We start from the raw sequence: 27,836 nt of genomic DNA, 5'->3' as shown, positions 1-27,836 counted from the left end.
CATCCACCCATCCCCAGCACATTTCCCATGGAGCCTCACTATTGACTCTGTTTAGAGTTGTGGCTTTTTTGTCTTGGATAGCAAAAACTACTGAAACTGAGAGGTAAAGACTTTCAAGATGAACATTACTTCTAGAACTAGACAATTAAGGCCCCTAAAGAAATAACCCAGTTATTATGCACCCAGACTTGGGGTTAGTTAATTAACAAAGAAGGCAAATTAAGAACAAGCTAATTACACATGGCCCTGGGATGTTCTGAAACCAACTGAGAAGGCCCTAGCCATGGACCTAGGTTTTGGGGGAGAGAGTCCCTCTTGAGCCTGTCACGCATAACTTCTTGGGATTTCCAAACCGAATCAAGCAATTTTTCATTTGCAACATCAAGCAAGCCTTCAGGCTGAATGGGAACGCAAACATGTCACCGTTCTTATTTGTAAATACTTAACTGCGCTGAAACTAGAAGATGATTTCCAAGAACATTCGTTGGCAAACATAAGCAATGGTGTACTCAAGATCAGAAAGTAAATTCTGCCACAGGAAAAGCCCTCGATGCCTGAGAGCGTACACTTAATCCACACATCTCAGAGACCCACAGGGGCATCGTTCAAAAAAATACAAGAAAAGCATGAATTGGTGAAATGGCAGAAGCCACACAGGACCTCAATGGTTGGTTAGGAGGAGCAGGATGAACGGCATGAAAAGGAGGAAGCTCCAAGCTGAGAGGCCCGACCACCCCTCACAGCCCTTCCCACTCAGCAGGACAGACAACCCACCAACGCTTAGATGCCATGTCTATTAAAGTAGAAAAGAAGCTCAAAGTCGCTTGGGCTACAGAAAAGGGCACTACCTTGCTGTCTTGCAGCATAAACTTGAAACCGTCTCTTCAGATTTCTGGGTTCGGTTTCTTACTCTAAACTAAAGACCTTGGCCACAATGACCTCTATGGTGAAGGCAACTGTGGTCACATGAGCTAGTGAAAGGAAGCCTCAGTTCATCATGCCACGCAGGGCACATGAGGCTTGGCTCTTCCTGAGTCACCTGCTATCCTCCATTTAGACCCTGTGATCCATTAGTGTACCTATATACCCTTCTAGGTTATGATGATTAGGGCAACTAACCTGGGAAAATTCAAGTGATCATGCAAGTGAAGTCAATTAAATGCTGAGATGACATGAACAGAAATTGTTGGAAAAGAAGGCTGCTTTTTTTCCCTCCCCAATCCCAGTAAGGACATACTAATCATGCCATCCCCCCAGCCCCTCCATTGGACATCTATAAGCTAATTCCACCCCAAACCCACATTGAGATGCAGCCTGGTGCCACCTATGGGCATCCCCTGGTACTTGTGGGACTTTATGCACATGGTTCTGTGTAGGTACACATGTATAAATATATATAGACACATATATTTTTAAATTTCAGCTTGGTTTCCCTAGTATCAATGCTAAAATTAGCAAATTTACATTGTTTATTCTTCACATGCTGCATAATAATTTAAAATGACTACACATGTTATAAATATGCAATAATAGAATAAATGTTTATTTTGGGCTATGCCCAAAAAAATAGTTGATTGGCATGAACAGGGAAGGGTGTGATAATAAGCAGAGCATGTCGAGGTTGGCCAGGTGAGGTTATGCTCCATCACATCTGGGAGGCAAGCAGACGCGGATTCCAGCACAAAGACCAGAGAGGTTCTTATGTTCAGCAGAAGTTGCTACCTTCTGGATTATGTTCATGTGTGCTCCTGTGGGCCCTATGACTTCTATTAAGATTTTCCAAAAGAAAGCCTGAAGCACGGGAATAAATATGTTTGCATGTAAAAGAAAAAAAAAATTAAATCAAGAAACAGAATTCATGCATCTCCACCCACCAACTTTGGCAGAATTCACATCACTGGTTCAGGACATACACATGAGCCATGAAGTGACACCTCCTTAGTGAAGCCCTGTCACCAAAGACTTATAGTCCAGGAGCCAAGAGGACAAGTAGCAAACCTGGACTGGACAAAAGAGCTTTTTTACTCCAAGTAGTAAAAGGGCTTATTTGCAGGGGGGCTTTAGCTGCTCCTGGATAAGCCCGTTCTGGAAGAGCTGTGACATGAGACCTGAGAAAGGCCCCCAGAAAGGTCATTAATGAGCACAACAGCAACAAACAAACAAGAGTGCAGAAGCACCAGTCGGCCTGAGCATACAGACACCCTTCCATGCCCAGCAGGTTGAAATCACAGGACGGGCACACACTGCAGACACTTCCACTTCAAATAAACCATCGCTCCAGTAGCCCTGACTCAGGTGGCACTTGAAGAAATGCTGCCATCCCACAGAGGACAAAACTCTTCCCTCCAAAGACTGTAACTCTTCTAAAGAGCTATCAGTGTGCTAACTGGATAGTTCCACAATCCTATGGCACTGAGGATTTCCTTATGAATTTGAAATCATTTTAACATGGTCTGTTAATGTTGGTATTCACTAAAACCACCACTATTTAAATAATTAGTAGGCATGATAACTTTTATAGATAATATGGAAGTGACACATAGACATTCTACATATTCTCTTTTAAGAATGTCTTACATCATTAGTTAAGTGTCATCAATAGAAAGATGCATCGAGATATGTCAAAGATGCCACAGTCACAGTTTGAGGACTTGTTTATAGAAATAGACAATGTACCCATCAGAAAAAACATTTTGTTATGTTAAGATATTATTCCATACTATCTTTATCAGACATCCCTAAGGCAAAAATGTAATGCTACTACTTAATGAACGGAAGATAATAATTTGTTAAGCCTAAATAATATTTAAAATGTCATATATTTTCCTTATTGATCCACACATGCACACGTGTATCAATAAATCCATCCCAAAATTTACATATCCTATGTGTACTCCTACCCATTTATCTTCCCTACTCAGTCCACACTTTAAAAGCTTCTACAACGTCGGTATGTCTCCTGCCTCTGGGCCTTCGGTACTGTCTAGGTGCAGACTTGCAGCATTTCCGGTCACCTCCACATTCCTCTTCCCCACTCCCCTTCCTCTCAGAGGCCCGACACAGCCTGAGCCAGCAGAGGTTGTGGGTGGAAGGATTTAGAGCTGGATGCTCCAGTCAACAGGAAGGGGCTTGAATTCACCTCCACTGCCTTGAGTTTGTGACCTTGGGCAAGTTCTTCATTGCCTCCAAGCTTCCTTGATAATAACAGAACAACACTCCCAAAGAACTCAGGTGAGACGTACACAGGTGCATGGCACAAGCCCTGGCATACAGAAACTGCTTTACCCCACCCTCATCCTCTTCATCATCATCATCATCATTGACTTCAATATACAATGCTAGGTACAGAATCCTCTGCAAGGTCTTTGGGCGGCCTTTTTTACCCTCCACCACCTTAAACCTCAAATTCATGTGCATTACTTGAGCCCTTCCTATAATACGGATTCTGTCTTCAATCAAATTTGAAATTTTGTTCATCGTGAATTTTTGCATTCATTTTGATTTTTAAAAATACTGATCATCTTGATCACTGGAGTTAGTGCCCCTTGAGCTCTATCCCTAGTCCTAGTCCCCATCCTACCACTGGGGCAAAGTGCACCTAAAATCCTCTTTTACTGGCTGTACATGTTCACTCCAACATATTCTTCAAGTCACAGTAGAGATGTCACTGCCATTCTGCAACTTCATGTGACCATTCTTATTCCCGCCTCATCCACTGCCACTTGACTACCTCTGTGAGCTCCCATGGGACGAGGAATGTGCTTGGCTCTCTTTGCCCTGGAGACAGCACTTGACAGACCAGGCACTCAGGGAAGGGTTCTCAGATGGTGGCAGATCAAGCAGCTCTAGAGCAGCCACCCTCAAAGGACCGACTGCGGTGCCTTGTGCAGTGAAACCAGAGGTGCACTGAGACTTGGGTCACAGTCAGCAAGAACGAAAAAGGACCAAGAAAAAACACAATAGAGGACACTGTCATGGTGAAGAGTATGGCTCCACAGAACATTTGTCTCAGACTTTGACATACAAACGTGCGTGAGTACATACGCACTCAGTTCCAGAGTAAGCAAACCTCAGAAGTGGTCAAACAGTTTGAAAGACAGCCTTCCAGAGCAACACAGGATGTCTTGGTCTGTCATTATCATGTGCCCTAGCCACAGCAGAGAAAGGAGAGCACTTCCAAAGTCATCTAAGACCCTGGAAGTTGGGGGAAGAATTAAGTGGCGACATGCTCAGAGCCAATCCTGGGTAAATGGGGAATTCCAGAATTCTGAAGTGGACACGCTCAGGGATTTCTTAGGCATTAGCTAAGAAGTAAAGAGACCCATTATCAAATTAATAACATATCTTTAGGGTTGAAATTACCATCACGAAAATTTGGTAAAATGTAGATTTGCGCATCTAAAAGTGTGAACTTGATGAAAATAATGGACACAAAACTCACAATAGAAACAGTTGCAAATGTTGCCAGGTACAAAGCAGAAATGAACTAAATCTCCACTGCGTGATACATATGGAAAGAGTGGTGATGGAGAATAGGATTTCAATTAAAAGAAAAGAGCTTAACTGTCTTTGTACTATTTAAAAACTGGATTATGTATTTAATTGTCCTAATGGAATTCACCCTGCATCAAACCACCAACAGAAAAATTGATCAGTGTTGATATAGTTCTGATTAAAATGTTTTATTCATAAATATACAGTTAAAAAAATCTTTAGGATCAAAATGGCAAGACTGAAATGGCTGGCTTGACTCTTCCTACCCTAGACAGATTTCCTAAGCACAGGTGCCATCTCTAGGACACAACTTTAAAAAAAGAAGTTCCATTTATTGATACTTACCGTCTACAAACAGCCATCTGCATTGTCATTGCTAGGTGATCTTTATAAACCAGCTTAAGTGAGCTGAATGAAAAATAAAATTTCATGAAGATACATTGAAAACATAGTTCACTGAGAAACAATCATGGATGCAGGGGAAAAGGAATAGTAGAGAGAGGGAAAAAAAAAGATCAAAGGAGGGATACATATGTATTTACCAGAGTCCTGAGGAACTGTGTTGTGTGAACACATGCACACACAGTCATACAGGTCACTGATTCACCGTCTGGGCTCTGGCATGTCGCTAGAGAGCGATAAAAGTAACTGGCACTCTGTGAAACATGAAGGAAACAAGTTTTTAAGAGCTTTCTAAAATTCTAAACATAAGAATGGTTTTATTAGAATATTCACTTATTCAAAAGGTGTTGCATAATCTCTTGTGAATCATCTTATGGATGATATAGAAATATGTCCAAAAGCACAGACCATGAGAAAGTTACTTTGGTATGGTGTTAAGAGATTCTGAGGGATAGGCTAGTACTTAACCTAAATGACTTTATTAATTCAGACTTGACCTGCTTCCAAAAACAGGATCTAAGGCAACTTAAAGGAAGGACAAGCAGAGCACGGGTGAATAAATGTTTGAGAGTCACTAGAAACTGAAGAAAGTGGGCAGGGAACGCATAAGAATTAATATGGCCTGGAAATGGACCAAGTCGAATTATAAGATCCAGAAATATGTCATGTTCTCATGTGTTTATCATAAAAGGGATTATGGCAGTTCCTTGGGGTATCCTGGGAGCTCAGGACTAGAGGGTGTTTTGCACCTGCAGGGGCCCAGCTGCATATGATCTGGGATCACGTGACAGATACTGTCCTTGCTACAGCTGTTCTCTACTCCTTGACAGTCAGATTTTAGAAACATTCATAGTAATTGGCGGGGGATAAAGGAGATGAGTTTTTCTTGAGTTCAAAACTTGCCACAGGGTAAGGACTGTGCCTCAACCCCTAAAGACACAAAGATGTGGCAGCTCTTTTCTTCTTTGTCTAGAGAAAAAGAAAATACTTGGCCTGGAGAGCTAGGGAGGCTTGCCATGAGGGCAGGGACACCAGAAGGAAGCGCTAGCATTCCTCTGGCACCTGGCTCCTTCCCCTCCAAGCCCACAGGTGGCCTTTCTCCACACTGAGCTCAGCTCCCCTCCTAGTCCTGACCAGCGGGCTGACACCAGAAAGGCCCCATGAGCAGGCCTGGCACCGTCCGTACTAATAAATGTGGCCCCACTGCTGTCACTGCTGGGTGTCCCCCGTCCTCTGGAACCACACAGCCTGCACTCAGGGAGGTTCAGTATGTCCCCCACGCTGTGCCAAACACATTTCAAATGTTCCCCTTACCGTCCAACCTGGGGCATCCCCAGGGCCAGGCAGGCTGGCCAAAGGTGAGTTTCATTTATCAACTTTTAAAAAAATGTTTGGCTTTAAGTCAAAAAAGGTCCTCACCCTGGGGTCAGCTATGACCCCAACAGAGCCTTTTGTCTGGCAATGAGACAAAGTGCTACTGGAAGATACCATACACAAGCCCAAGGGCATCCAGGAGCGTCTGCACCACAGAAAGACCCCTCCAGATTCAGGATAGAGGAGACCAGTGTACCCCTCCTTTCCAGCCATCAGAAATCTTCCACATGCTTGAAATGGAAAGAACAGAAATGAGAAGAAAGCTATACTATTTTCATTACTGGGTAGACTCCAGAATCTATTTTTTTTGAAATATATTGTATTTATTTTCTTTTAAACATCTTCTTAATGCCTTCCTTATAGAAAATTTGCTCAGGGTTACTGTTGAGTTTTCAGCCATGCTGATTCCATTACTTGTGGTTAAAAGGATCAACAAAGTGACAATGACACTTCACACACACACAAAAGCCAGAAGAGACTGAATCCTAAGAAAAAGACACTGTGTTCACCTGCCTAGGAATATTAAAATATCAACAATATTAAAGTCCCCAGATTTTACAGGGTTTTTTTTTTTTTTTTTTTCTAAGGAGTGAGAATACTAAGAAAACATGCAGGTCTCAGTAGTTGATGTACAGTATTTTTTTTGGATCTAGCAAATATACTTTTTATAACTTTTCTCTGAAAGGAGGAACTTTCTAGCTCAGATTACTTGGACACTCTTACTGTTTATCCTTCCCTTTTTTGAGCAGTCAAAAGAGATTTCTTTCAGGACTTCAAATAAATAAGATATCCAGCTGAACAAACACCATATATTCTCATGGATTACTTTGGCTTCTTAAAGAATATTTCACTTTCTTTTTTTTCAAATGTAAATGATTAAAGAGGCCATCATATGAAACTCAAGAATGAACTGTTTAAAGTGGTGTGGATTCCACACAAGGTGGGATGTGAAGAAGCAAAACGTCCAGCTCAGTGAAAGAGTGTGATATTTCACCGGGGAAATTTGAATATTGCTAAGTATTTTATTATATGTTTTAACAGGGCTGATTTTATGACATGAAACCCAAACTTTCCTACTTAAAATCAATGTCTACCATATTTTCCAAAGAAAAGAAAAATAAAGATTTCTATTTTCAAAAAGCAAACCCCAAAACAACCACCACCACAAATCCTATAGATTACACATCGTCTGAATGAGCAGAATAGTATGCTATGCAGGCTTTGGAATGATTGGTGAACCTTATCTAATTTTACGGCTCAAAACAAAAAAAGTTCAGGGTTTCTGGCCAATTTTTAGAACTCAACTCCAATCTCGGCAATAGAAGTTTCTTTAAAAAGAAAATGTGGGCCATCTATTAACATGGGCCCCCTCTACCAAAGCAGCATGAAAACAAATACTTGACTTTAGGAAATGATCCACATGCTTCTTTATTCTCTTCATAAGCTTTCTTATTAAAGGACTAAATCTTAGCTCCCATCATGAGGCAGAAATGCATAAATACATAAAGGGAAAAAAGGTGCTTTCCACACCTCTCAGCCCAGAGAGAAGGCAGATCCGAAGAACACAGAGACACCCGCTGGACCCGGCAAAATGAGGATAGGGTAACAGCAGTAAGATGTCACCTTGGTGGCTAGGTTACAGAGGACTGTGACTTCCACCTCCCTGTGCACGCTCTTCCTGTCCTGGCTTCCATGGGCTAGCTGCCATGTTGCAGAGGCCTAAGTGGCACAAACCCCAGTGGGGAGCCAAAGTCCCCAATCTACTGGGCCACAGGGAGCTGGGCCTCGAGGAGACTCTGGCCTGGCTGCCACCCCGGGTTTGGCTCTGAGCCTTACCTGCTTTGCTGTCAGGTCAGCTACTGCCCACCTGGGTGGGGACTGGGCGCAGGGAAGACGCAACACTGGGTCAGAACTCCCCACTCCAGGGCCCTCACTGTGGATCACCTCCCTCTGAGGTGCGAAAGTGCTTTATGGATGAGAAAGTGCTCTCTGCTACCTGGCCTCAGCCATGCTGTACCCACCTGGGGACCGTCGCACAGCAAACTTAGCATTTTCTAACCAGGTTTACGGATGATCCTTCCCGACACCTTTTCATCATATTGAGGAGGAAGAAGACACCCAGGCCATCTGCATTTCTACTTTACCCTCGGCCTCTCCGGCAGGTCCGAAACAAGAGAATAGAGAGAGTTACTAGTCCACATACAGAAAACCTCCCATTTGACTCTGCTGCTGCATTTGCCCACGCAAATCAAGGGAGGTCTGCCAAGCACGACGGGCTACTCCCTGGCTCGCTGTGTTTTCTACCGGAAGCTGATAATTTCTTCCTTGAAGATGAACTGGTTAAAAAAAAAAATCCTCAAATTAATTAAAGGTACCTCCAGTCTGAAGCCCAAGAGGTTCCGAACCTCCCTCATTTCCATGCTACTGCTTCTCTCCCACACATGGTCTTGCGAGAACATGGACCCTGCTCAGTCTTGTGCACCTAACAGCATTCCAGGCATGCGCTAGATGATCAGAAGTATTCGTAGGTTGGTTGGATGGTTGGATGGACAGACAGACTGACAGGTGGACAAACACATGGACACACATCAAAAAGACATAAGATCAAACTTTTTGTGGTGCATACATGAATTTATTGGCGTGGAGTCCTGCTTCCAGAGTTTCCCCTCTTGGTCCCAATCCTCCCTGAATGTAGATAAGCTGTCTTATCTTTAAAGGTGCCACTGGCTGAAATAATTGCTGTGAGACAAAACAATTCTGACACCAGGTCACTGTGCTCCCTTCCCGCCCCTCTGTGGTGCATCTGCACTCAGGAGATCACCTCTTAACACCTGTGCTCTGAGGGTCAGTGAGGGTTTGAAACCTGGGATGCAAACGATGCAAAGAGGAACTGCGCATAATTTGTGGGCCAGTCATTCCCAGGTATAAGGCCACCTTTTCCCACAGAAAAGCAACAGTGCTGCTATGGGTTTTTCCTTCAGTGACCCAGGGCTGAGGAAGACTGCTTCGCCCATCAGTGGTGTCCGGCCTACACTCTCTGGCACCCCAATTCTAGCACTTCCCTGTAGTCAGGGGAAAGGTCCGAGGGCGTGAGCCTGCTTTTCACTCAGTGGGCACGACAAGGCTGTGTTAGTCTTTCTTACCTCCTTGCAAATTAAAGTATTTTTACAAACCAACAGGACACTGATCTTGGTTAACTGACTCATTTTGCAAATAAGAAAATGAAGTCCGAGAGGCTGGGGGACTTGCTCAGAGACACACAGTTGTTTAATCAGAGCAAACTCTGACCTTCCTCTAGATGAGGGGACGTAACCACCACCACCCCCAGCACAGAGCTGGCCTCAGCCTCCTGGAAACATGTCCTCAGTTCCCTGCAGAGCACTCCTTTATCTTGGTGCAATAAGGGGCAGGCAGGGGAATCCTGTTCCAACCAACCCAGAGCTCCGGGCTTGAGACTTTGTGTTGGCTAGAAAAACATTACCTTACACCCCGTGGGGGGGAAGAATCAACATGTCTGGTGAGTGACAGAGAAATCAATGCTCACAGAAGGAATGTTCCAGAAAACCAGCACAAACTCCTGGCATCTATTTAGTCATGCTGGCCTCCAAGATCTAAACTGCACTGAGGCCAAATGCTGTTGGAAAGAAGTATGAAATTGGAGAAAAGGAAACTGAAAGGGGGAGGATCAAAGAAGGCAACACTAGCTTTAAACACACACACACACACACACACACACACACACACTCACTCCTTCTCTAAAGAGCTGCAGAGAGCTATGAGGAGCAGCTCATAGCTGCAATGCCAGCGGCCCACAGAAGAAAAGAGCGCAGAATTTCAAATCTTGGTTAAATGTTCATTAAATAATTCGTCACCCATATTAAGGCCAGCCGGTTGCTTGGTCCCCTCCTGGGTGCTCATGAAGCAAGAAAGGCTGAGCCAGACTCGAAATACCACAGAGCCCGGCAGAAAGCCTCCAGGGATCGGGCGCCACTGCCTCTTGCCTTTTGTCCTCTTGTCCTTTGCCTCTTGTCCTTTGTCTTTGACAAGAAAGGGACCAGCCCCCCCCCCCCCCCTCCAAGCTGAGGGCTGCCGCTGGCAGGCACACAGGAAGCCAGGAGGGTCGCGCTGGCAGCAGGACAGCCATCCCGGCCCCTGCCCTCAGAAGCTGCAAGGTGCTCACTTGGGGTTCTTAGGCATGACACTCCAGGGAGGACGGCACCTTCTGTGACACTCTGCCCCCTTGGGAGGAGCGCAGGCAACCATGAGCAACCCTGAGAGATGCAGCAGGCCAGGCAGTAGCCATGGTCCTGCCAGGGAGGCCAGGTGCAGAGGACAGGCACTGGGGACCTCACTCGTGTCTGCACCCCAAAAGGTGGTGCTGGATGCGCAGAAGCAGAGAGAAGGGCGGGGGAATGCTGGTCAAAGGGTCCCAATGTCAGCAACAGAGAATGACTTCCAGAGACCCATTGTACAGGACGGTGAATACAGTTGGCAGTAACACATCACATGGTTGCAATCTGCTCAGATAGTAGATCTTAAACGTTCTCCCAACAAGAAAGTGAAAACCGTGTGGTATGATGAATGTCAATTAGCTCAGCTGGGGTAACCGTTTCACAATGTGTGTACTATATCAAAACACCACAGCGCACTGCAACAGGTCCGAGTTCTGTCAATCATGCCTTAGGAGAGATGAAGAATAACAGTGGTGATGATGATTAAGATCTTACTGAATGTCTACTGGGTACCTGGCCAGCTCCAAACACTAAAGCCAAAGGCAAGACCAGCTGGTATTTACTGAGCATCTAGCATGTTCTGGATGCTGTACGCTGGATGCCATTTTCTTTTCATTTCATTTTCCTTCAGGAAGCTCTAACATCCCAGTTTTAAGGACCAGGAAGGCAGGAATGACCATCGATTATTAAGCATCTAATTATCTTTCATTCATTCATTTACTGTAAGGAGCCGGGATACAGTAGTGTGGAGATAAGGGGAAGACAGACAATAAGTACAAAACCACAGAAGTGACTTAAAATTGCAGCCCTGTTCAATGCTGCTCAGGGAGCATACAGCACCCTCAGGCAGCAGGACTCCAGGCACTGATTTTCATTGCACAATCCTGCAGGGCCTTGACAAATCTGAGACCTAGCTGCCCCGGTGAGGTGTGATGTTGGGTTGAGTCTGGGGATGAGGAGAGCCTCAGGGTGGGGCAGGAGGGTGTCCCAGACTGAAGAGCAAGTGTCAAAGCCCCCAGGGAGGAACAGCAGGTGGCTGGCTTCAGGTGAAGCCGGTCCCCTGATGGGCCCAGGAGGGCCAGGTGGCTTCTGTTCACCTCTGACTTGCTCACGCGCCACCCCAACCTGGAAGGCACTCCCACTCCACACGGGAGCTAACTGTGTGCATGGCTATTCAGCAGAGCCTGTCCAAAAGCCACTACCCATCCTCCCTCCTTGCCGTCTGAGCTTGACTCTCCCCTAGAGGCTCAAACCTGCCAGGTATACCTTTCCTGGCCTTCCCTGCACCTGGGACAGGAACAGGTGACTTAATTCTGGCCAGCAGGAGCTGAGGTAAAGTCACCTTGGTAGGATAGTTCTCAGAATGATATTCTTGATAAAGCTAGGCAACAGCCAAGGAGGCACCTGTCCCCACCATCTTGCCTTCAGATTTTGTCATGTAGGATGAAATGATAGATGCTGCTGCAATCATCTTGTAAGCATGAGGAGAAAACCAAGGCACTCATAAAGGAGCTGCCCATAGAGTGTCCCAACACACCTCAGGGCTTCTAGATATGTGGAAACAATAACAACAAAATACAAACAGAAAACCAAACCTTTATTATACTAACCACCTTTAAGTAGATGTTATAACTCATGACCCAAAGCATCTTAACTGATATAGAAAATTAACTTCAGAAAGGATAAGTCATTTCAAAATTACACAACTATAAAGGAAGGGAGGGGCTGAGTTTTAGACACAGGCCTAAGGTTCCAAATCCTTTGCTCTTTTGCAATCTACCCTACCCATCGGCCTCTGGACTGAACAGTGTAACCATTAAAGCTCTGGACAGAACTGAGAGAAAACTAATAAAACCACTCCTGATGATAGTCCTGAAAAATCAGGAGAAGGTGTGAGGTTGTGGGAAGGTGGCCTTGGAGGGGAGAAGAGGTGCTCACTGTGGGGGCCAACATAGGAAAGTTCACGTGTGGCCGTGTCACCACTGGGACCCAGGAGTCTGCTGTTTTGACACACCTGGACTGGCTGGCGGGCCACGGCAACCTGACCATTACACCCTCATTCAGGAGCCTCAAAACATGCAGATTAGTGAGTTAGTTTCCACGTTGTGAATCGTGTTTCCTTCTCCCAACGTCAGCCAGGCCCTGCTCGCTCTCTCCACCTCATACATAGTTGATTCACTATGAGTTGACTGGGGGCTTCATCCTTGATGGTCCCTACAGCACAGGTGCCACAGGTATTTAAAGGGGGTGAGGAGAGAAGTATTTTTCTAAAATACTAATTTAAAGAACAAATTAACATCTATTATCTCATTCATTATGTTTTCAGTTGCACATTGATAAATCACACTGCTGTGGGTTATTCAAGGGCAGAATTCCCAGCCTGGCTTTCCGAAGGTTAGGAGAATGACATCCAGTGCTGTTTCCAGTTATAATTTATAACTCTGCAACAGGACCAGCTCTGCAGACCTGTCCATTAGCAGGGGAGCTGCACATCTGTTAAAGCTCACACAATGGCCGGCTTTACACGGCCACAGGAAACGAAACCCAATCATTTTACAAGTTCTACAAACTCTCCATTTTTTTTTAAACGTAAAATGATTCGAAAATGCAGTTCCCTAAAACATCTGCTAAGCTCTTGCTACCCTAACACGTGATGGTCTTTCTACTGTTACCGGCCAACACAAATATTTGGTTGCACAGAACACCCTAAGAAGCACGTGATGCAGCTCAGCTTCCAGTCGGCCAAGGGCTTGCCTGGACCTGGGACCTCTGCTCAAGAAATTGTTGACAAGAATTAAACGCTTATGTGGAGAAAGGGGCAGGGTGAGCTTCGTGAAGGTGCTGTCTGTTGAACGTGTTAAAAAGGAACCGTGGCTGCACAGGGAAATACATACAGCACAGCACCTTCGTGCATGAGACAGCAGTAAATGGACCCAGGGTAGACGGTAAAGGTGGGAAGGGGAAACGCCATTTTCGAGAGCTGGGTAAGCTCTCTATGCACACAAGATGATAATTCTAACACTGAGGAACACTTGTTAAGAAGCAGCTGAGAAGGGCGGTGTTGTTGGTCAAGCATCCTGCTATGTGGCCTAAACCGCCAAGCTGGAAGAACAGTAGGATTCCAAAGTTCACACACAGGGCAACAACTGAAATGGTCAAAATCACCCCTGAAAATCTCTCATGTCATCTGATAATACCATAGTCAGGTTTTGTGAATTAAAATCCATAGAGAAATATCTCTGTAAAAGTGCAATATACATATTAAGATAAAATGCACATTAACACATATATAAAATTTGATTTTAGAGTATTTTCATTGCATAGAAGGAGCTAGAGAGTCAGAGAGGAAAACATACAGTGCACACATGATGTGACTTCACTATGAGAAAGCTCTCATCCAAGTTTAGTTTCCTTTAAGATGCTTCAGGAATAGTTATTTGAAGAATTTTGCATCTTGTTTTGGAACCATGCTTAAAAATAATCCTATTTCTATTTTTACTCATTATTTTAATTTTATTAAAAGTTGGAGGGAGGGTAAATAAGCGCTTCCACCTCAGCACCCACCCCCTACACTGCTCCTGTCCTCGGGATGTCAGAGGGCAGCAGAGATGTGGCTTTACCAGTAGGGGTCGCTGTGCTGAGAATTAATCCCTATGAGTTTCTCATTAGTGATTATTATACTGCAGGCGGCCAAAATGGAAAAATTAATTAATTTCAAAGTGATAATGCATTTACAGCAACAATTAGAAATGTATAACTGTAAAAGGGCAACATTTAAAAGACAGATTACATTTAATAAAGTTGCACAAGAACATCCAATTGTAAAATTACTGATCTGCAACAATATTCCTTAAAGAGGCACTTAAAATAGCCTGACTCCATGAAGGGTGACCTAATTACTGTAACTAAAATCACCACAGTCACAGCAAGTCAAAGCAAATAAAAAAGGGATGCTGATATTAGAATACTGCTGTTTAATGGTTGCGGAAGCGGCTATCGTGGATAGGCAAAGCCAGGGCTCCAGCCCAAGGCTAGGTTGTATTTCTTCTCTCCTCGATCTCACACAATGGAGTGTGTACTCCAGCAAGTTTGGTGTAGAGAGAAAAGACTTTTTTCTAGGTGACGTGCAGAAGATGCCAGAAAGCACAACACCCAGCGCCAGACGCCTGGCAAAGGGGAGATTACATCCCTGCCATGCAGCTTCCTCTGTGTTCAGGAGTCCAGCCCTCAGGTGGGGAGGGCATGGGTTGCACCTGTAAGGTCTATGTCTAAGAATCTGTTGCCATTAAAATGGCAGAGGTGCATCCATCGCCCAAGGAGCAAATACCTTATTGTGACCGAAAGAAGGCCAAGCCACACACACTGGAGAGCACGTGCAGGTGACTCGGAATCAGTCTAGTTTTTCCTGCCAATGAAACTGACCAACCCCAAGTCTACATTCAAGCCGATGCCACTCTGGAAGTCACCAAGTCCTAGATGTCTATGAAGGAGAAGGGGCTTGCTCAGAGTTTGAGAAATAAGTCCAAGCCCCACCTCCTCCCACTTCTTTATAAACTGGAACTTCAAAGGCTCAAAAATACCTCTAAGCACCTAAAAATATAAATGTATCATTAAGGGAGGATTTTAATGAGAATCTAATCTCGGCTCCACATCCTGCAACTTTCTAATCTTTATGCTTATTTAAGGCACTCCACTTGTGGAATATTAAAGATGCTGTTCTACCAATTACTCATGGAATGTCCACAACACTATATTCCTGGGAGACCAGATGTGCAGGTTGGAGAACAACCAACCAAGCTCCCTCCATGCACATGCCTTTCCTGGCTCATGAGTAACTCCTTCCCTCCCTCCATCCCAAAGGCCCAGGAACAGAGCCCTCCAGCTCCCTCTATGCCTGGTCCTTGGCCTCTTGACTCTTGTCCTGTTATCAGCAATTGCACTTTGGAGGAGAATATTCTAGACCAAGACACTGCTCACAGAAACTAATTACAGCCAACACAGTGAGAAGTATCACTTGCAACAGGCACTGTGCCAGGCACATCATTGATCTCTGCTCTCAATAGGGAAGCCACTGGGCCCTCATGACCACTTACATTAACTAAAGTGCAGTCAGATTAAAAATTCAGTTATATTAGCCTCGATAGCCATATATGGCCAGTGGCTATCATGTTTGCTAGTCAGATTACAGTCTCTACAGAAATTCTACGTCCACTCTTACAGATGTTATGTCCATCATGGCCGATGGTCACAATGGCATGCATCACCCTTTTGTTTATGAGGAGGCAGGCTTGAACCTGAAGTGACTGTCCAGGCTGTCCCCATATCCAGAGGCAAGAACCAGGTCTTGACTTTAGGGTCACTAACAGGAGAGCTGTCCAGGGGAACACTTCCTTCTCTTGCCACCACTGGGAGGCCACGTCAAACCCCTTTCTGGGTACAGGGCGCTGCTTACCGCTGTCTTTCTAGGTACACCGCTCCCCTGGCAACTGACACAGAATGTGGGTTTTCACGAGGTCACAACTCTCCTCTAGCTCTTCCCAAGGGCTAGTTATCTGTGCACGTCCAACAGAGTTCTCACCCAGGGTCTTGCGGCTATTCCATTTACCTGTTACCCAGGATGCTCTATGGGGTCTTCCTCTCAGGCCCCAGCCTTGCCTTGCTCTGGTCACTGAAACCTGCTCACAAGTAGTCTCTGTGCTTCTGTGACTGGGGTCCAGATGGATCAGGGTAGCGGGCAGAAGAGGCCACTGCACACTGGCCAGGGAGGTGGAGGACAGCCACAGAGGCCAGGCACCAGGGAGTGGCGCTCACGGAACACCCCCACTCAGTGCTCTTCCTGGCCCACGTGGCAAGGCTCCCACCTCAGTTTAACTCCACACTGGTTTCTCACTTGGCTTACATCCTGACCACACTGACCACAAACCCAAACACTCACCATGCCATGTGGATGCCTGCTCCAGGTGACTTGCTAGCACGTCACAGAACCCTTCCTGGCAGATCCAAGAAGCCAACGATCACCCCCAACTTTGCTAGGCACAGTTCACATTCGATATTATGTAATAACCAACCCACCCCCAGAAACACAGATACCAACCAGCATGACTGCACGAGAACTTGTCTTTTCCCCCTGCCCCTTTCCAGGGCCCTGAACCCTGGGATCAGGTCACAGAATAACAGTTTCTGCCTTTTCTGTTGACCACTCCCCACACTCTGGAATTCACACCAAGTGAGCTAGTTGTATTACCCCCCATCGATTCCATACACAGAGCCCCCCCTCCATGTCTTTCCTGTCACATCCTCTGATTAGGAACATTCTGGAAGAGGCTACAAAACCAAAACTGTTTGTTGTCATAGAAGTAAGCTCCTGAGCGCCCACCAAGGAACACATCCAGTGAGAAGACTCAAGACGCAAGGATTACCAATGACGATCGAGGACTGGCCGTGGGCACCTGTTGGTCTTGAAGCCACAGGACAACAGAAAATCAGGAGCGTGTCTCTCCTCTCTCACCCAAACTCTAACAATCCATCCGCAGCTGTGAGGGGCACTGACACCCACTGGAGATCCACATTCCTAACAGCAAAAGACCTCACTGTGGTCAAGGAAAGCCTTGGGGGGAGAGAGCCCTACAGGCTCATGGAGAGGAAACTGGTGGGGGAAGGTCTCAGCCATGCGACCCACGTGGGAACGGTTTCATGCATTTACTTTCCAGATACAATCCCCACACTCACCCACCCCCTGACCAGGAAAACTACTCGCCTCGTCCCCTCTGCATGTTAAGTATTCACACTTGAACTGCATTTGTCTTACTTGAGACCCATTTGGGGACTGGGTGTGCCTCACTAGTGGAGCCCTGGCCTGGCATCTCTTACTTCCCGTCTCCTAAATAATTCCTGAGATTCAGGTAGTTCTTAAAGTCATCCACAAACATGAAGGGCAAGGACGGCAGGTGTGAGCGACCTCAGAAAGAGGCAGACCACACTCAGAGGCTGAGATAAACTGGAAGATGATGGTCTGACACACTTCCAAAGGCCAAAACATGTTTGGAGAACAGGGAATTTCTGTGGTGTAGATGTTATGTTTGGGTAATGGAAACACTAGCATTTATTAATAGGAAAATATTGTTAAATGTCTGGAGATTAGAAAGTAGTCTTCCAAATACATCGTGTAAAGTATATATTCATTCGAATTATTTCCCTTTAAAATGCGTTCATGGAAGAAGTTTCTAGACACAATTGATAAACAACCATCAAAAATATAAAAGCTTCACATTTCCTTTTGTGAACACTTCCACATCTTATCAAGGTGATGTGATTTATCCAAGAAGATTCACGTGTGGGGATGTAAAGACTAGAGTACACTCCAGCCATGAAGCCTCTCCAGGAGAGGGTACACCGACTTCTCCATTCAAAGAATTTAGAACATCTGATAATAGCTTCTCAGTGAACACAAAGGGATCACACTGCTACCAATCCAATAGTCACAAACCTGTGTGTGTGCGCACGTGTGTGTGTGTGTGTGTGTGTGTGTATGAAAGAGTGACAAACACACACACTGGGGGTCGAGCCCAGGGTCTCATGTATGCTAGACAAAGCACCACACACTGAGCTACATCTCCAGCCCTTTTGCATTTTCCCATTTTGAGACAGGGTCTCACTAAGTTGCCCAGCCTGGCCTTGAACCTGGGATCCTCCTCCACAGCCTCTCTAGTAGCTGGGAATATAGGCCTGAACCACTACACAGCACAAATCCTCATTTTTCACCTTCTAACATGAAACACAGTTCTCAAGTGCAATGCCCAACACAATAGGTGTTCAAAGTTTTTTGAGTCAAAACAGAAATCACATCCAAACAAAATAAACCATCAAGACCTTCAGCACAACATTGAGAAACCACCTCTTCTCTCCATCCTGCCACAGAGAGGCTGCCTGTGCTGGGCCCATGCTGGCAGCTCAGGCATGACATGACCCAGGTAAAGACCAGACTTTCTCCTGGGGACAAATGGCGAGGAGGGGAGGATACGCACAGCTGGACATCTCCAGGGAAGGCACGCTGGAGGTGCTGGTGGTGCCAGAAACCGTGGACTTACCATGGACTTGGTGAACGGCCTCGCCAAGGTGAACAGCAGTGTGTATACCCACCAGTGGCGGTGGATGGAGGAGTACATCATGTTCCCAGGGTGCACCGCGTTGGACGTGACCCCACGCGGGGAGAGGCGCCGGTGCAGCTCGTTGGAGAAAAGGATGTTGCACAGTTTGGATCTGTTGTAGGCCAGCATGGCCCAGTACTCGCCCTGTGATGGGGACAGGCGGCTGAAGTCAAGCTTCCCAGAGGAATTGTTGATGTCCGTAAATCTGAAAAAAGAGGATAGGACACAAAGCAACCAAGCTGTAGCTTTTTGTCTACTTGCATCTTTTTATTTAGAAATCTAAGGAGATGCTGCATGGACTATTGCAAACTCAGTCCTGCTTACATCAAATCATGTCCCTTCAAAACAGAGATCTGTACATCACAAGCAAGTCACCCTCTTCCAAAGACACCTAGATCAGCCTGTGCTTGTAACAGCAGTCAACCCGCCCAGCTCCCCACAACCCTTCCCAGGTATTTTTCAAATTAAATGAGGAAGCATCTTAAATCAAGGGCTGCTGCTTTTGGAAAGAAAGGCACCACTCGCCTAATTTTTGTTGGGCTGTCCTGAATTATTTCAGCCAAAGCTGGAGTCCTGTATGTATTTTTTATTGAGCATCCGAGAAAATACAGACAAGGCGTGCTGCCTCCAAGACTCTCTTCCAGATTAAAAATTAATGATTATAAAGGGGCTGTAACCTTGGTAAGGTGCCATCGATAGTCTTCTACGTTTAAAAGATAAATGTAAACAAAGCCAAAACGAGTTCTGGCAGAGCGTGATGTTTTTAAGTATACCCATGGCATGGATGCGCACAAATCAAAGTAACTAGTTGATGTTTTATAATTGGGTCTGACGGAGTCGTTAAACACCAGCTGCTGGGTTCCATTCCTTTCTTCCTTTAAGAAAAAAAAAATAACAAAGTAGTAACAGCTTTAAAAAAATTGGATCATAACAAAAGGAATTTCTAGATGTTCTCATCTTTGTTTAAGGACAACTCATATTTTGCTCCATTAAACTAACTCTGGGCCCTGGGTAATAAGGAAGTACGAGGATACCGCAGGAAACAGCAGAATGAAAAATACAGACTCATCCTGTCGTTCAGGTTGGGCACAAAAACACAAAAGAGCCACACGGGCAGGTGAGACTTGCATTCTAAGGGAAAGTGACTGTCCTTTCTCTGGGGCTCCACCAGTGACATCCAATTTCTGGTGCTAAACGGTATTGCTGCTCTAAAGTCATCAACAAATCCAAGGACCAGGAATGCCATCAAGGATTCGGCAAGGCGACCTTGAAACTAATTGCTGGCTGCCTGTTTCCGAGTCCCCAAACTACAGGAAGAGCCCAGGCTTCTGAGCTTAATTGTCTAAGGCGGGGGAACTTAGCGGGAAATTTGAAAATTTATGGGGGTCTTTTTCTGGTGGAAATAACGATTGCCGGCAGGGACCAGGGATGGTGGATGTCCCACAATGCAGGTGGATTCTTGCTCAATAAACACTGCCCCCATGGACTTCCAAGCAGATGAAAAGCCTGCGTCTAATTACCTGAGCCAGAGCCCAACTGTGCTTTACGCTTACAGTTTTACCATCCACTGAGTTTCCAGGATCGCCGTGCGAGAACCACATAAATGAGGAGGAATGGATGTGATTTCAGATTCTGGGGGTTTTTTGGAGCATGCAGCTTGAGTCAGCATTGGGTGCTGTCTCTTGCTAGGCCATACACCTGTCGACAGTCTGCCTATGACTGTTCCACTGGAGGTGACACATGCATCGACACACACATCTGATTGTCATGTTGTTGCAGAGGAGATACTTTATTTCTGAACTTTACTTCAATGCAGTCATAAGGTGTTACAGAAGAGCTGTCAGAAAACGGGCTATGAGCCAAGAACTGCAAAGATCCAAGTTAAGGGACAGGACTAGGAGACCCGACTTCCTCAAGGCAGAAAAGGACATTACAGAGGTAGAGCAGATCTAAACACCTTGGGAGAAACACAACACCCTTTGCTCCCACCTCCCAGGCTTCTTTTGCTAACTGCTCCTGGAAGCCCCCTTTCTGGTCTCTGCATTTAGCTGAACCAAGCTCGGGAGCCTCTTCCTCCAAGAAGCTTTCCCTAACACTTCTGCAGAAGTCGATATGATTTCTTGGTGTCGTGTTTGCAGGAGGGGTGTGGATTGAAAGAAGCCCCAGAAACAGGCTGAAATGCATGTTTCCATGGAAATTAAACATCTGCTTTCCAGGATATCAATCCCAGTGTTTGTTGACACTGCTGCCCCTCAAGGTCAATGACGAAACCATCTGTGACTCCTTCAAGTTTTGCCTGTGTGCTGTGTCACCACCCCTGGCTGCAAGCCACGTTCACCTGGTTCTGACACTGGACTGTACCTCCTGTATGCTACTGGGGCAGTGTCTGGGCCACTGCAGGGCTGAACATGGGGTTAAAGAACTGAAGTTTGATCATGGGTTTGAAATTCCAAACCAAGGGGCAAATTTCCCTTGTTGCAAAAAGTCTTGGTTTGAGCCTTGCTCAAAGGGCAAAATGTACCACAAGGCGTAAACCCTCTGAGCTCTGTGTTAATATCTCTGTGCTGCCCTTTCTGATGTCAGGAAAGAGTTCCCTGCTTTGGCTTCAAGGCTGACACCTAAGTAGCTCATGAGTAAGGAACACAGGCAGATTATACCTCTGAGAGGGCAGGGTTCCTTCCTAGAACCCAATCTAAGAACAAGGCCGAAACACTGCATGGTAAGAAATTACATGGAACCAGGTTAGAGGGCACTTATCAAGGTGGAGAAGTGCCGGCTGCTGGGTCCCGGGTCTCCCCCTGGAAACAACACCTGCAACATGAGAACCATGATGTCCTCCTGCCATCTCTTGGGCAGAAAGCCCATCTGGAACTTCCCAAGGGTTGCATGGACCATCTTCCAGGAAGCACATAGGGTGGACCTGATCCTCCTGAGCCAAGGCAGGCTTCCTAAAATATGGCCACGTCCACCCCTCAGCTACAGAGGCAATAAAACAGCTCTTCAAAGGCTGTCAGCTCTATTTGCAAGTTGAAAAACTGACAAAGCCAAACAAAAAGGTCTTAATAGAATTCTCTCTTGCGGACACACTAAAATACTATACAGTTTGCCTCCGGACATTAACTTTTGATTTTTAAGGGCACCCCATCTTGTATTTATGTATTGTCTCATTATTTTTGTTGTTGTTGTTAAAATGAAGATTTTTTAAATTCCCCAGTTTAAGTAATAAGGATTGATTCCACGTAGACAAGAGTTAGCATGTTTAAAGAGCAGAACTAAATTTGCATTAGCAATTTTGTGTATTGACGTGATTGTGTGTGCATGATATTGTGTGTGCGTGTATGGTTGTGTATGGTTGTGTATGTGTTTTATTGCGTGATTATGAGTAGCTGTATTTGTAATTGTGTAGAAAGTGTATGTGAGTGCATGTACCTGTGGTTGTTATTGTGTGATTGTGTGAATATATGTATGAATGCATGTACCTTTGTGTGTTATTATGTAATTGTATGTGGTCATATGTGTTATTGTGTAAATGTGTATGATTACATGTATCTGTAGTTTTGTTATGTGATTGTGTATGGCTTGGTTATTATGGAATATGTGTATGATTGTATATACCTGTGGCTGGCTGTGTGTGATTGAGTGTATGAATGTATGTGTTACTATATGAATGTGTATGATTACATTACCTGTGGTTGTGTGTGTTATATGATTGTGTATAGCTTGGTTGTTATGGAACATGTGTATGATTGTGTGTACCTGTGTCTGGGTGTGTGGATATGTGTGTTACTGTGTGAATGTGTATGATTGCATGTACCTGTGGTTGTGTTACTGTGTGAATGTGCAGGTGGTTGTGTGTACATGTGGTTGTGTGTGGGGTTCTATAATTGTGTGTATCAGTTGGACACTCAACACAGTTCGAGCCATTAGAAGTGTCCAGCCGGCCCTCTGCTACTTTCCCTCTATTTTAATTGTTATCTGAAAAATTTTCCCAGAAGGAAACCAAGCTCTCATTTCCATATGATACATTTCAGGTAGGCAGAAACTCAATTCACTTCCTCAGACTCCAGATAAGTAAGTAAAGCACAGTGAAGACACAGGGAGGCTCATAAATATTTTGCCTTGGGGCAGTCTAGTATAACATTTTCTGCAAACACAGGACTTTATTTTTCCCCTAACAGGGGGTCTTGACTCCAGTGAAGAGATTGTGCCAAGGTTTATGGAGGTAATTAGATATCAACACTTGCATTTTACTGCATGGTTTAGGGCTCTGGGTTCTTGAGCAGGGAGTGAGGGCCCCACGTACTGCCGAGTTCCCGCCAGGCGCTGGCTCTCCAGGCCAACAGACACCTCACGAGCTGTGAGCTGGTGGCTTGAGGGGCCGTCACAGTGTAGGACCACAAAACCTGGGAGGGGCAACAGGGAAACAGAAACCAGAAGCAGTCGCCAGAGAGGAGGGCCCAACCACAGGCTGCCAGAGGCCCTGACTGTAAACTAAACTGGATCTAATTCAGAAGGCCAAGCCTTTTCCTTCCCAATGACTCTCTTAAATGGAATTAAGACCTAATCTCCAAGGCATGCTGCAGTCAAGGAGAGAACAAAGGCAGCCCGAGTATTAAGGGCAACCAGCAGCACCCACTGGACACTGTCTCCTACTAAGTACCAGCTCACTTAAACACGTCCCGAGGTGCCTGCCGTGTCTGGCCAGCATGGGGGCTGGCACATCCGCTGGAGCCCTCTCTGCTGCCCAACAGGCCACTCTGTTCCCTTCCTCCGACCTGCTGTGATTTGCAAAGATAAGGCGTCCAGATTTCATTCCTGCCTAATTACTAGATGCTCTGTGTCTTCTCACATGGGGGAGGATTACCACCGGACACCCTCCTTTCATTTCAGCCATCATAAATTCAAAATGGTAAAGGCAAATCTATCTGCAGCATGTCACTTATACCATAAGCCCCTGTGTTCGGGAGTGATAAAGGGTTCAAGCTAACCCTTGGCTGGTCTCTCTCCCCCAAGTCCCAGGGGTTACATTTTATGGAAGTATGATTAAAAAAATAAGCTTCATTCTGGGTCACTAAAACATTTCAGGCAGGACTTAAGACGGAGGAGAAGAGGGAAAAATAGGCCCTCACACAATTTTTTTTTTTCCAGCTACTCTGCTAAGAGCAGACGCTTCCTCCCACCCCCACACCAAGGAAACTGGAAAGAGAAATCTCCCAAACAAGTACTAAATCTAGCCTCACCCAACCCGCCAGTCCTTTGTCTTTTCTGAGCACTTTTCTCTTTAGACAAATAGTTGTTTATCCAACTCCAGAATCGAATATGCTGAAAATACGATGAAATTTTCAAATGTCTTTTTAGTCAATTGAATATTCTCTTAATGGTAATAGAAAAGAAGGACCATCTGATGTTTTAATTGAAATTTTAACCAAAAGAGGCATGGCCAGATTTCTAATATGTTCTAACTACAGTACTTCCCTTTCCACAATTACACAGCTAATGTCTGCATTGAATTCCCTAATTTCTCATTATAAAACAATTGGATTTCATCTCGCAGTCTTTAATTGCATTGTTTCTCCTGCTAGAATAACTGCACATTCTTCTTCCTAAGACGTTGAAGTTGTTGAATTACAAATCGATAAAGGTCACGCCATTCAGATTTAATCAATTATTATTCCATCTCTAAGCAAGATCAGCGCAGAGCTTGAAGTATAGTTGTAAAAACACCCTGCATTGCTATAGACAGCCTCCCCCAAAAGGTCCCCGCCATCCCACACGCAGGGCCCTAGAGAAAGCAGGGCAGCCAGGCTGCGGGCTCTCCCACTCCTCGGAACACCGCGAAAAATGATCCTTAGAAACAGGGTCCTGGGGGAATTCTAGGAGGGTGTGGGGCAGGGGGGCAAGCGAAAAACATGGAATTCAAACCCACCGATGGGACTCGGAGGAGACCACGACCACGCGGGCAGGGGCCGAGCGGCAGAGAACGTCCTGCAGGAGCTGCACCAGGTAGAAATGCCCCAGGTGGTTCACCTGGAAGGTGGTCTCCAGGCCATCCTTTGTGAGGCTCCAGGGCAGAGCAAAAGCCGCAGCGTTGCACACGAGCACGTGAAGGGACCTGGAAAATAGAGCATTCGACAATCTGTAGACGTCAACCAAAGGCCACCCACGTTCCCCAGGGATAGCCGATTCGTCACTGCCTTCAAGATCCCATCAGCGAGAGACAAGATGCCCTACAGGGTCGCATGGCTCTGAGTGGGCAACCGTCCTGGGACACTGGGGAGGACAGGCCCCTGGGATGTAGGACTTTCAGTGTTAAATCCAGACAGTGCTTGGCAAGTTAGGACAAGCTGGTCATCCTGGTTGGAATCCAGGTTCCACCACCTAATTAACTCTGCCCTTCCAAATTCATCCAGTTTGCACATTCCTCAGCTCCTCATCTTAAATCAAAATAGTGCTTCAAACACAGAAAACATCCTATAAAAAAAAAAAAAATGCTGACACAGGACCCAGCACTTACGAGGAGCTAAAGAAACACATCAAGAGGAAGAAGCTTTGTCCAAGGAAACAGACACACCTGTGTGGACATATTCCTTTTAGAATGTGCTAAAATAACTGCACATTGGATTATACCTACTGTTAAAAACCAGCCCAATTTATGTTTACATATTAACTTGTTCCACAATACAATTCTTGACAATAAAAGTAATAGTGTTATGCAAATCAAATTCCTAAATCCTCATAAACAAATTGTATTCATGAGAAATCATCCAAACATCCAAACAAGAATTGAGAATTATACAATAAAATATAGTGAACATAGCTAGGGTGTTTGTAATTGCAACATAAAAGCAACAAATTGGGGGAAAAAAAACTAAACATACAATGGAGAAATCATTAAATAAAACAGAATATAGCCTTATGCTTGAATTATATAGTCATTTGAATTATAACAAACTAATCTATTTTGTTTTATAATCCATCATAAAGTCAAGTCTGTGATGTTGTAGAACCACATACACACCCGCACCCAGAAAGAGGGGATGGTGATGAGGGAGGTGCAGGTGAGGGGAGGTGCAGGTGAGGGGAAGCACCGGAGGCTGGTGGGCCCACTGAATCAGAAAATGCCTTCTCTCTGAGTTTACCTATACTTTATTCTCTCCATAATTAACATGCAGTGTATTTATAGGAAGGAATAAATGCAATCAAATAAGTATTCAGCAAAATAAAAAGAGCATTTCAGGAATTTAGCCAACACATTTAACATGAGAGGGGAAACACCAATAAACATGGTTGGCTTTCACAGGAGCACTGGATTAAGAGCTGGGAACCTGCATTTTTGACTCCTCTGGGACAAGTCTTCCAGGCACTCCGAGCATCTGATTCTTGTAAAATAAGGAGCTGGAAGTCAAGACACTTAGTTTTCCTCACATATCTCTGATTCCAGGGCAATGGCTGTGGGTAAAATTCCTTTTTGATATAGGAAAAAAATCTTTCCTATATTTTCATTTGAAAAAAAAGGTTTTTTTTTCATAGAAACATTTCATAGGTTTATTACTATTTAAACAATTTGGTTGTGTTTCTATTTTCATGAAATGCAACCATCCAAGAGTCATAAGTTTTAATGTTAAAAAAAAATGCTCTTCATATAAGAGAAACAGGGAAACAGAAAATATATGTAAAAGTTAAAATAATACATTATCAAAAAAGTAAAACACAAAATGACAAATGACGTGATACTAAGAATCCACATTTTATATAAAGAGTCCTTAGAAATCAACAAGAAAATACAGTGTAAGAGTCTAACAGATATACTGAGATATTTTTAAAATTTGTAAAAGTAGACTACAAATGACCAATACAAAGCTTAACATGTTCTATACTACAACCAATATTTTCTACCAAAAAATCAGCAGATTTATTTATTTATGTTATTATGTTTTTATTATCTTTGTAAAAATTGGTGGGAAAATGTATTCATGCCTCCTGGATTTTAAGTAGAAAATGCATATCATGAGAATTAAAAGGAGTCACATTATTTCATCTGGTGACCCTGCTTCCAACAGGGGAGGACATAGTGGCAGGATGGAGGAAGCAGTATTTTATCATTAATAATGTTTATAATTGCATGTGATGACAATAAAATGTGAATGGCTTTTAGTGAGCTGTGGTGTTTTGAATTCTCTGTCAACACTGCTCCCCATCTTTTATGCCCAAGGGGCAGCCCATTCTCAGAGCTGCCTCCCACACCATGGCATGGCGCAGGGGGTTCTGCAGTGGGAAGAAAGGCCGATTCCACAAGGTATGTCCCCCCCACACCCTGAACATGACCTTATTTGGAAAAAGGTCTTCTCAAATCTAATTTGAATTCCTGGATAGAACCCTGAGTCACAGTACATACTCCATTTTATATATCACTGAATTGACTTTGCTATTATATTGTTGAAGAATTTTTTGTCTCTATTCAAAAGTGATATGGGTCTAGTTTTCCTTTTCCTGTGATGTCTTTGGTTTAATTTGACATCAGGTAAATGTTGGTTCCACAGTCAGCTGGGAAGTATTCCCTTCTCTTCTATCTTTCTATTCCTTAAATACTTGGCAGAAAGCATAATTTTTAAACAAGGAATTTGATAACAGTGATTTTATAAATTGCTGTTACTTTTTAAAAGAATTCACGAAATCTCATTTTCATTGGGGAATCTGGATCGGGTTTAGAAAGTGTTGATTTCATTCTGTGGCTTGATGTAGTTTCCAAGTTGTCACCTGCCTAAAGCTTACATGGGTGAGCTGGGTCTGGATGGTAAAATCTATTTTTCACCTAAGTGCCCACCGCCATTGTTATCATCCCCCCACACACACCCGTAATCCGTGTATTCCCTGAGGAGGTGGGCGCACAGGCTCTGGGGCCTCTGGTTGGGGCCTTCCCACAATACCCATCAAGGCCCTGTTTCAAATCAAAGCAGAGATTCCTGGTTTGCAGCTGTGGGGAGCCATATTTTGTACTAAGGCAGAACCACTAAGGAAAAACTTGGGAAACATAGTAAACTATATTACATTTGAGCTTCTTTTAGACTGCTTCTCAAATATTTGGTTCCATCCTCTAGAGCTATTTATTTTTTCCTTTTACTTTTCTGAATATAAACCATGGGTTGGACACTTGTCAACAGCTTTGTGTTACATACATTTAATCTTC

General features: G+C 44.7%; 1 protein-coding gene across 4 annotated transcripts in view; it reads right to left on the bottom strand.

The window, feature by feature from the left end:
• The window catches only part of Wwox (WW domain containing oxidoreductase), an 881,439-nt gene that overhangs the window by 596,477 nt on the left and 257,126 nt on the right, over nt 1-27,836 (bottom strand). For all 4 annotated transcript variants that reach the window (XM_071604445.1, XM_071604446.1, XM_027932969.2 and 1 more), the window contains exons 7-8: nt 24,576-24,761; nt 18,590-18,854 (exon numbers count right to left, since the gene is read on the bottom strand). In XM_071604445.1, coding sequence (XP_071460546.1) covers nt 18,590-18,854; nt 24,576-24,761 — 451 coding nt within the window. The remainder of the gene's footprint in view (nt 1-18,589; nt 18,855-24,575; nt 24,762-27,836) is intronic.

The sequence above is a fragment of the Marmota flaviventris genome, chromosome 18 (assembly GCF_047511675.1).
Source record: "Marmota flaviventris isolate mMarFla1 chromosome 18, mMarFla1.hap1, whole genome shotgun sequence".
NCBI lineage: Eukaryota > Metazoa > Chordata > Mammalia > Rodentia > Sciuridae > Marmota > Marmota flaviventris.
Note: the sequence above shows the minus strand (reverse complement) of the source record. Positions and strands in the feature narration are given on the sequence as shown.